This window comes from Thermobia domestica, chromosome 5, assembly GCF_964235325.1.
Source record: "Thermobia domestica chromosome 5, izTheDome1.hap1.1, whole genome shotgun sequence".
NCBI classification, from domain to species: Eukaryota; Metazoa; Arthropoda; class Insecta; order Zygentoma; family Lepismatidae; genus Thermobia; species Thermobia domestica.
In genome coordinates this window covers 83,011,375-83,021,261 of record NC_137458.1, presented here as the reverse complement: position 1 = coordinate 83,021,261, position 9,887 = coordinate 83,011,375, and the positions used below count along the sequence as shown (strand labels likewise).

The 9,887-nt window shown below is 39.2% G+C and overlaps 1 protein-coding gene across 1 annotated transcript; it reads left to right on the top strand.

Moving 5' to 3' along the window:
* Positions 1-6,472: 6,472 nt before the first annotated feature.
* Positions 6,473-8,068, top strand: LOC145685155 (uncharacterized). Its single transcript, XM_081757508.1, has one exon. It carries the CDS (start codon positions 6,473-6,475, stop codon positions 8,066-8,068), a length of 1,596 nt encoding a protein of 531 aa, XP_081613634.1.
* Positions 8,069-9,887: the final 1,819 nt, after the last annotated feature.

Here is a 9,887-nt window from a genome sequence, read left to right as displayed (position 1 = left end):
AAAGTTATACATACTTACCTGTACGTTATTGTTTTTCAGTTTGCTTTGGAAGTGTTGGGAATCTATTCTTCGGTTGCAGCTTAATATCCATTCTTGAATATTGCTTCTTCTTTTCGTACAAAGTTATTTACTGTGTTGCATGTGCTATACAGAAAAGAAAGAAAAGACAAAGGATAGGGATAAGTGAAATACACAATCAATATGCGTTTATTCCACGTCCGAGAAGATGTGTTCAGATTTCATTAGGACAATATTCAGGCTCATTACCTCTTTCACATGAAAAAGGGGGCAGGAGTGTATGGGAGATTTTAAGGTAAGAAATTAGAATTGAGACCACATGTTACAAGTTTATTCCTATCTTAGAATAGTAAGACATCCTTACATTTCGTCTAAGAACAACCTAAAAAATGTTAATACTGCGTATCTAAGTAATAGTAGACAATCTGTCTAATTACATATTGATATGTAATCATTCAGATATTATGTTTCCTGCTCTCATTCACTTTTTCTTTTTTTAGATCATGGATGGATATTTGTTACATGATACAAATCCTATAATATCGGTATTCTACGATGTTATATATTTCAAATAATAATTCCAGAACTATAACTTTTGTCAAGCTTATTAATGTTAGTTTTAAGGTGATATAATGGCTGCTGTATTTTATCAAATTTCCATTGCCTACAATATAATCAATAATAACTTTTCACATTTTGATTAATTATGTGTGTTGTGCTTCCGAGGATCAGTGTAATTATTTATGAATTTATTTTATAGCTTTGCTTGAATTATCTGTGTTAAAATGTAGCTCCGAAATCACACACCAAAAACTAAATAATGTGAGTGATATTATTTCATTGATTTCTTCATTTCAATCTTAACGCGTTAAGACCCAAGAACAAATTTTTGAAAAGGGTTTCGATTTTCTTTCAATTTCCTTTAGTACGAACGCTAAGCATAAGCGATTTCACAGAATTTCTAAGAAACAAGATGCAATGGGACCAAAGGACCCTGTCCTCATTTAAGAAATGAGGAATTATGATATATACTTTTATATAAATTTTAGTAAATTAATTTAATGATAAGTTCCTAACCCTGCACTTGAGGTTTATAATGTTCCCTTCTTTAACAGAAGTTTTAATCTGTTTGCTTCGTTAAAAAATGTACCTAAATTTTATTATTATTTAGATGTGGAAAAGCATTACATACGCATAGCAAATAAACATATATGGCATTGCATTACAAACTTTTTTAGCATTTAGAAAGCTAATATGGACCATTGAAATATCATTTGAAAAGATACATATATTTCGAGAATTAGAAAAATAAATTATATATTAGAATACATTCCCAGACAGCATGCTTGCTTGCCGCAAGCTTGCCTGTTGCTTTTACTTCGCTTTGGCTTATACACAAAAGCTTATTTCTGCTTAGCGCAAGCTGTAGTCTCGGCAACCCATGCTTCACTTGTGAGACGCTTTTGTTTAGATTGAAGTAAAAAGCCAGCGGGCGTTCGATTTTCAGTTGTTCTCAAAAACCACGTGACGCTAAACTCTTAACTTTCGACGACAAGATAGTGTTCGCGTTGTTAGCGTCTTTTTAGCATTTACCTTGAATAAGGGACAATTTTATTTTTTTTAAATTGTGCCGTAGTATCTAGCCCCACGTACATATAATGTAACTCATTATTTCCTTATATTTCAGTAACCATGAGGCATAGCGAATTGTAGTATTTATGTATAAAGCATAAATGTGAACATAGATGGCAGCAGATTTGAGCCTACTTATTTCGCGAAGGAATACAGAATTATTGTAGATATTTTAATATAAACTTAAAGTTTAACTTACACTATAAACTTTATTTGAACGTTGTGTTCAAAGTGTAAATATTTTTCGGCGTTTGTATACAAAAACGTAGAAATTTCAACTAATCGCGGCTAACATATTAAGATATTGGTTATTACTAAGAAGCAACAGTGCGTTGCTTGTCCGAACACAACATCACGACGGTCTATTTTCGAGGCTGCACAGTTACTCTTGTCACCATTTACTATCGTCCAGGACGAGCTATTAATTACGATTTCTTCCGCCACATTGATTCCAATTTCCGGCATTACATTATCATGGCCGATCTAAATTTTCATAGTCGCTCACAACGTGACAAGGACAACTTTTTAGATTTTGTTCGGAATGAAACAGGAACTGAATTCCATAATTTACCGAAACCTACGCGTCCTATCAGTAACACTACTCCTGATGTAATCATAACCTCATCTTCCCTCTCTCAGTCCATCCAAATAACTGTGCTTGACTCCATAGGTAGCGACCATGTTCCCATCAAAGTCGAACTTCACTGTTCTCCTAGCACTCAGCCTAAGCCCTCTCCTCAGAAGGTCTACTGCTACCGTACGGCAAATTGGGAGCAATATCGTTCCGACTTAGACGCTGCAGTAACTTCATTCACTATGCCTAGCACACAACACGAACTCGATAGGACAATAACTGATCTAACTACAGCCCTTCAGGACGCAGCACAACGTTCAATTCCAACAATTGAAGTTCAGTTACATAAACCTAAGCTACCTCCGCAATACTTACCATTTATTACAGCCTCACGCAGAGCTTTCCGTGAATATCTAACTACGGGCAACCTAGAAGCACTTCGTCTGCATCGCCAATACTTAAGGATAACTCATAACTATATCGTTGCGTTTAAGAAACGTCACTGGATCGAAACTTGCAACACACTTGCTAATGAAGCACATCCTACAAAATATTGGCGCAAATTTCATCAACTAACTGGTAGAGTTTCTCGTACGCCATACTCCATTGTTCATAACCACCAAGCAGTTCTTACGGATACGGACAAGGCCAACATATTTACTTCCTATTTTCAAGGCATTTTTACACCACTACCTGGTTGGTATACACCCGACCGCCTACAGTCAGCTATCAACCGACGTACTGATGCAACATCTGCTTCCTTTCGCCCATCTGCTGATCATACTTTAGAACCAAATAATCCTCTAACCATGGAAATTCACCCCGAAAGTATTAGTAATGCACTTACAGGCAAACGGAATACTGCACCAGGCTTTGACTCTGTTACATATGTTCTCGTCAGACAGGCGTCTCATTCTTTCCTCCTCTTTCTTAGCAGCATTTATAACTTTATTCTACGAACAGGATTTTTTCCGCTCGACTGGAAGTACTCCAAAGTTCTTCTTTTCCCTAAACCAAAGAAACCTCCATCAGAAGTCACATCGTACCGTCCTATTCACCTCACAAGTTGTCTCTGCAAAATCTTGGAACGAATCCTTGTACGTCGCATGCACGAGCATCTCAATTCACATAACCTTATTCCAATTCATCAAGCTGGATTTAGGCCACATTTTAGCACTCTCGATCAATTATTCCGTCTCACCACAGCAATTTATAATCAGTTTAATACAGGATATCCTTCTTGCCTTGTAACCTTTGATTTAGAAAAAGCTTTCGACAAGGTTTGGCACCCTGGTTTACTATACAAACTTCGTAACTACCTCCTACCAACCTCTTACATCAGATTCGTACATTCCTTCTTAATAGGGCGAATAGCTTATATCTCGATCAATGGAACGTTATCTCATCCCATCTTCTTACAATCTGGGGTACCGCAAGGATCATCTTTGTCTCCTTTATTATACTTATTGTACGTCGCGGACCTAGTCGTTCCTAATACTACCACAATATTTCAGTTTGCGGACGACACTGCATTTTTCACAACTGCCCGTACTGTACGATCTCTTAATAAAACCATGCAAGTAGCTATTGACGCATTCGTGCGTTGGTGTCATATATGGAGGTTGAACATTAACTCTTCAAAAACACAAGCCATAGTTTTCTTGCCACGTAGACGCCGCTCTCGAATACATCGAAATCCGAATCTACTTCGTCTTCAGGTTGATCTTACGCCTGTACCCGTGTCAACCACTATTACGTATCTTGGTGTCATTTTTGACACTCATCTTACATGGATTCCACATCTTACCAAACTCGTAGGCCAAGCACAAAACCGACTTAATCTCCTGAAACGACTAGTTGGCACAACCTGGGGGCTTCGAGCACGTACCGTAATCAATACATATAAAACATTCATGCGGAGTACGTTAACATATGGACATACAGCTTGGATATCTGCACCGTTAAAATTCTACCAAAAACTTGCTATCCTCGAGCGTCATGCTATACGCCTAGCATATCGTATAAGACTGCCGCATTCAACGACATTACTTTATGAGATGATAGACTTTCCGCCATTACTAAATCATCTTGAACAACTTCGTATACGTTATATCTGCAAACGATTTGCTCAGCACCATCCCCTGACGTCTGAAATCCTCCGCTACGACCGTGATAACGATGCACCGCCCAATTTCGTTGATACTCCTCTTCAGCACTTCATGACACTATATCATTTACAGTTAGATAACGATATGCTGGACCCCGAAATCTTTGCAATTTATCGCCCGCATGAATTTTCATCTCATATCTATCCATCATACGCACCGTAAGAACCTACTAACAAGGGCCTCCTCTGTCAATCATCAGTTCCTGAATCGCCCCAGGAACAGAAGATAACTTCATTCGTCTAAACTAACATAACCTAGTGTTGTGACGTCTAGAGCACTTCATTTCATCTATTTCATCAACTCCATTTGCACCTTTATTATTATTATTTTTTTGAGTCCAATTTACCTTTTATTCCATGCTTTGTGTTAATGTAATACCTCACAATGCTAACATGTTCATTTGTAGCACTTAAAATATTCCTGTTCATGTACGTGTTTTTCAATTTCTGAATAACTTCACTTAATCCATGTTAATATAATGAATGAATGAATGAATAAAGAAATAATAAATATGAAACCTCTTAGACCACCTATATTTCCTTCAAATCAATAAATCAAATTGAAGCACTTACCCGAAGAAAGGGCACAACCCTTTAACCGGGATGACGGACAAAAAAAATGCGTTGCTTGTCACACGATACTTAACCAAGAAGCCTAGCCTCTCTTGTGTTTCTTACTGTGTCACCGAGGACCAAGTATTGCAACACGTACTTGCGAGCATAACACAATTAGGACACTTAAGGGATTGACTAAATTTTCACTTTAGGAGGGCAAGCTTGCTTTTTGAATATCATTTAATCATCTTCCTTTTCGCTTCCATCTTCATTTAGGCTTCGGCCCTAGGCTCGTTACTCATCATGACTGACCTTAGCAACGCTTCCGGACCACTGTATGTCGATCAACAACTTCTGTGAATATTGGACCAAATGGACGCCAGAAAACTCAACCCCGGATTGTTACCGGCACTTCACGATCAGGACTCAACACCTCTGGTTCGCTTAGTTACGCTTATTGCATTAGTAAAGGCCATCGCATTCGATCTCGGTCTCTCTCTGATGGAGAACAATCTCTGGATCCCAAGAAACAGCGCATTAATCCTATAATCGATCAGAGTAGCAGCTCCAACATGGATTGGGCATCAACTTCAGTCGATACTTCTAACAAACGCAACCAACCAGAACCCGTATATAATTTTCTATTAACAGATTATGATCGGAAGTATGATACAGTTCGCGCAGTTTTTCAGCAGCTTGTTAAATATGTACCTCGTCCTGAGATACGTGAAATAGTCAAAACTCGTAGAGCCATAATCATAAAGTCTAGGAATTCACACTTTGTAACGCATGTGCGTAACAAGGCCACTTTTGAAATATTTGGGCCAAAGGCTAAACTAACAGCACTAACTCCTACCATACGCAAAACTCCTCCTCCTCCTAGACGATCGCCAATGCTCTCAGTAGTTATACGCGGAGTAGAACCGATGAGGAAATTTGTGAGGAATTACATCAGAAAGGATTCCCTGTAAAACGATGTATCAGGATAAGGAACAACAATGGTGCAACTTATCTTGTAAGGGTACTCACAGATCAGCCACAATTAATAGACCAATTGTTATCCACGGGAGCTTACATTTATCGACGAGGTTATAAGGTCGAACCCTCTCGCACACCTCCTCCTCTCCCGTTACGATGCGAGAGATGCCAACTCTATAATGCACATCCCACATCCGAATGTACAAATGATATTAAATGTTGATATTGTTCCTTACAACATTCTACCAAGGATTGTCCCAACCAAAAGGCACCGCTTCAATGCAGTACATGTCCTGAGAAGCACCCAACTTATAGCTACAGATGTAAGGCTAAGCCACAACCTGAGCCATCTAAACCAGAACTTGTAGCACCTATAAGGTCTGCTGACCGTCCAACTCCACCTGCTAAATCTTTACTACATCCGGTTACTGTCGAAGATCTGCTCCGCTTTCTCACAATTAGTTTACAGAATATCCATCCGTTTCTTCGCACTCACATTCTCAACCAAATCATTCACGCAGCTAAAATCTTGTTTAATCTCCAGCTACATGCCACCTATTCTGGACCAACAGTCCATTTTCAAATTCAACCTCTTGAAGTCTACGTGTAATATGGCAGCTCCTATTTGCTACTATTTCTGTATTTTCGTGATGACGTACAACTTATTATTTATGGACATTCGTTCTCTGTTGACACATCAAGTGCTGTTTACGCAGTTATTACAGGAAGAACATATCTCAGTTTTTGCGCTCAACGAAACTTACCTGGCTCCTTACCTACAGTGTTACATACCAAAATTCAATATCCTACGCCATGATGCTTCGTCCGGACCACGACTATATGGGGGTACAGTTCTCGGCATTAGTAGTCGTATACCATACCGCACTGTTACAATACCGCAGGATTTCAATGTGCCTAAATACAATATAGCAACTATCTATTTTCGCGGTCGCACAATCACATTTGCTACAATCTATGTTCGCCCCGGAAAGATTATCAATTACGATTTCTTTCGTTTCATTGATACACAATCTAGGCATTATATTATCATGGCTGACTTAAATTTCCATAGTCGAACACAACGCGACAAGCAGCTCTTCCTTGATTTTATATATACTTCCACTACTGGGGAATTTCACACTTTGCCACAGCCTACGAGACCAGCTAGTAACATGACTCCTGACGTAGTAATAACTTCGTCTTCTTTATCTCCTCTTATCAACATTACTGTACTGGACTCAATCGGTAGTGATCATGTTCGTATTAAGCTGGAACTACAATGTACAGCAAAGCCAACAAATCCCTTACCAGCTAGGAAGATTTATCTCTATCATAAGGCTAATTGGGATCAATATCGATCTACCATCGATGATGCCATTACCGCACTCACTGTACCTACCTCGCAACATAGTCTTGATCACGTCATCACGGAACTTACTGACGCAGTTAAAAGTGCAGCGAATCATTCCATTCCATCTACTCATGTCCATCCGAATAAACCTACTTTGCCGCCAAGGTATCTTACATTAATTTCTCCTTCACGTCGAGCTTATCGAGAATATCGAACAAGCGGCAACTTGGAGGCACTTCGTTTACACCGTCAATATCTCCGAATAACTCACAATTATATTATAGCCTACAAGAAAAGACAGTGGATTCACACGTGCAACACCCTTGGCAAGGAAACTCATCCCTGCAAATATTGGCTTAAATTCCATCAACTCACTGGCAAAACGTCTCGCACGCCCTATCCTCTTATTCACAACAATCAAGCTCCTAATACTGACATCGACAAGGCGAATCTTTTTGCTGCATTTTTTCAAGATATTTTCACTCCGCTTCCTGGATGGCACACACCGCAACGCCTTCAATCTTCGATCAACCGTCACGCTGATCCTTCATCTGCTCATTTACAACCATCTGACCAGCATGTTCTGGAACCTAATAATCCACTAACTCAGGCTATAGACCCAGATGACATCAGAACTATTTTAGCAACTAAACGCAATACGGCGCCTGGATTCGACTCTATTACATATACTCTCATCAAACATGCACCTCCTTCTTACATTCTGATTCTCAGTCATATATACACGTTCATTCTTTCTAACTGGCTTCTTTCCGCTCGATTGGAAATACTCTAAAGTTCTTTTATTTCCTAAGCCAAAGAAACCACCATCCGAAATACAGTCGTATCGTCCAATTCATTTAACAAGCTGTCTTTGCAAAGTATTCGAACGTATACTCGTTCGACGGCTTCACGAACACCTCCTCACATATAATCTTCTGCCAATCCATCAAGCTGGTTTCCGAACGCGTTTCAGCACACTAGATCAATCATTGCGACTTACCACTGCCATTTATAACCAATACAATAAGGGATTTCCTTCTTGTTTATTTACATTTGATTTGGAAAAGGCATTTGATAAAGTTTGGCATCCTGGCTTGATATACAAATTGCATAATTATCTGCTACCCATATCTTATATACGCTTAATCAATGCCTTCTTAACCGGACGTATTGCATACATCTCTATCAACAACGCTCTATCACACCCAATTTTCTTACACTCTGGCGTACCTCAAGGTTCTTCTTTGTCTCCATTGCTGTACTTACTTTACGTTGCTGATCTCAGAGTCACTCCTCACGTCCAAGTCTATCAATTCGCTGACGACACAGCATTTCTAACAACGGCTCGTACTATCCAACATATCAACAGACTAATGCAGCCAGCCATCGACACATTTGTCCACTGGTGTGACGTATGGAGACTCAGTATTAACTCTGCGAAAACACAATCTATTGTATTTCTACCGCCTGGTAGACGATCCAGAGTGCTTCGCAATCCAAATCTATTAAACATTCATGTGGACAACACGCCAGTTCCTCTTTCATCTTCTCTTACCTACCTTGGGGTGATATTTGACACAAAGCTCACTTGGACACCGCATCTTAAGAAAATTATTACCCAAGCCAAGAACAGACTAAATCTCCTTAAACGCTTAGTTGGAACCAACTGGGGTTTACGACCACCTACTGTCCTCCAAGCTTTTATGAGGACTACTTTAACTTACGGCCATACAGCTTGGGCCGCTGCCCCCGACAAATTTTATAAACAGTTATCAATAATGGAGCGACATGCTTTCAGATTGGCCTATCGAATTAAATTACCAAGTCCTACTAGGTTCCTCTATGACCTCATAGATTTTCCACCATTGCTTGCCCATCTAGAACAGCTTCGCATCCGTTATATTACGAACACAGCACTAGTGACTCACAACACTCCATGCTTCAGGACGTAATACGCTATGACCGAGACAATGATGCACCACCACGATACGTTGATTCTCCGCTACAGCACTATCTTACATTGTACCACTTGCAAATAGATCCTGCCGACCGCGACCCAGAAGTATTTGCTATATATCATCCACGTCATCTGTCATCTTCCATATATCCATCATATGCACAGTAAATACCTACTAACATGGGCCTCTCCTGTCTACATCAGTTCTTGAATAGCCCCAGGAACAGAAGATAACCGCATCTGTTCACTAACAGAACCTCGTGTTGTGGCGTCCAGAACAATTCATCCTCATTTCATCTTCATTCCAAATAATTATTCCTATGAGTTCTATTATTCCTGTTATGTTTTGCTATGACTTGTTATTCCTTTTTATGTTTTTCATATTTGTTGTTATATTCACGCACTGAACCTAATGCACTGCACTAATTTTGTTATCTTCTTGTTTCATATTACTCATCGACTCCCTGCACATTTTCTGTTATTATTATTATTATTTTATTTATGTATATCACCAGTTCAAGTTATTTCTAATGTATATATGTTCATGTTTTAAAAAAATGAATAAAGAGAAAAACCCTTAGACCAACCATAATTGTTATAGCCTCCACAATATGAATGCAACACTTCCCCGAAGAAAGGGCGCAACCCTTTAAAC

Coding starts and splice junctions, on each gene's coding strand:
- LOC145685155 (XM_081757508.1), top strand. CDS start 6,473: ATGCCACCTATTCTGGACCAACAGTCCATTTTCAAATTCAACCTCTTG.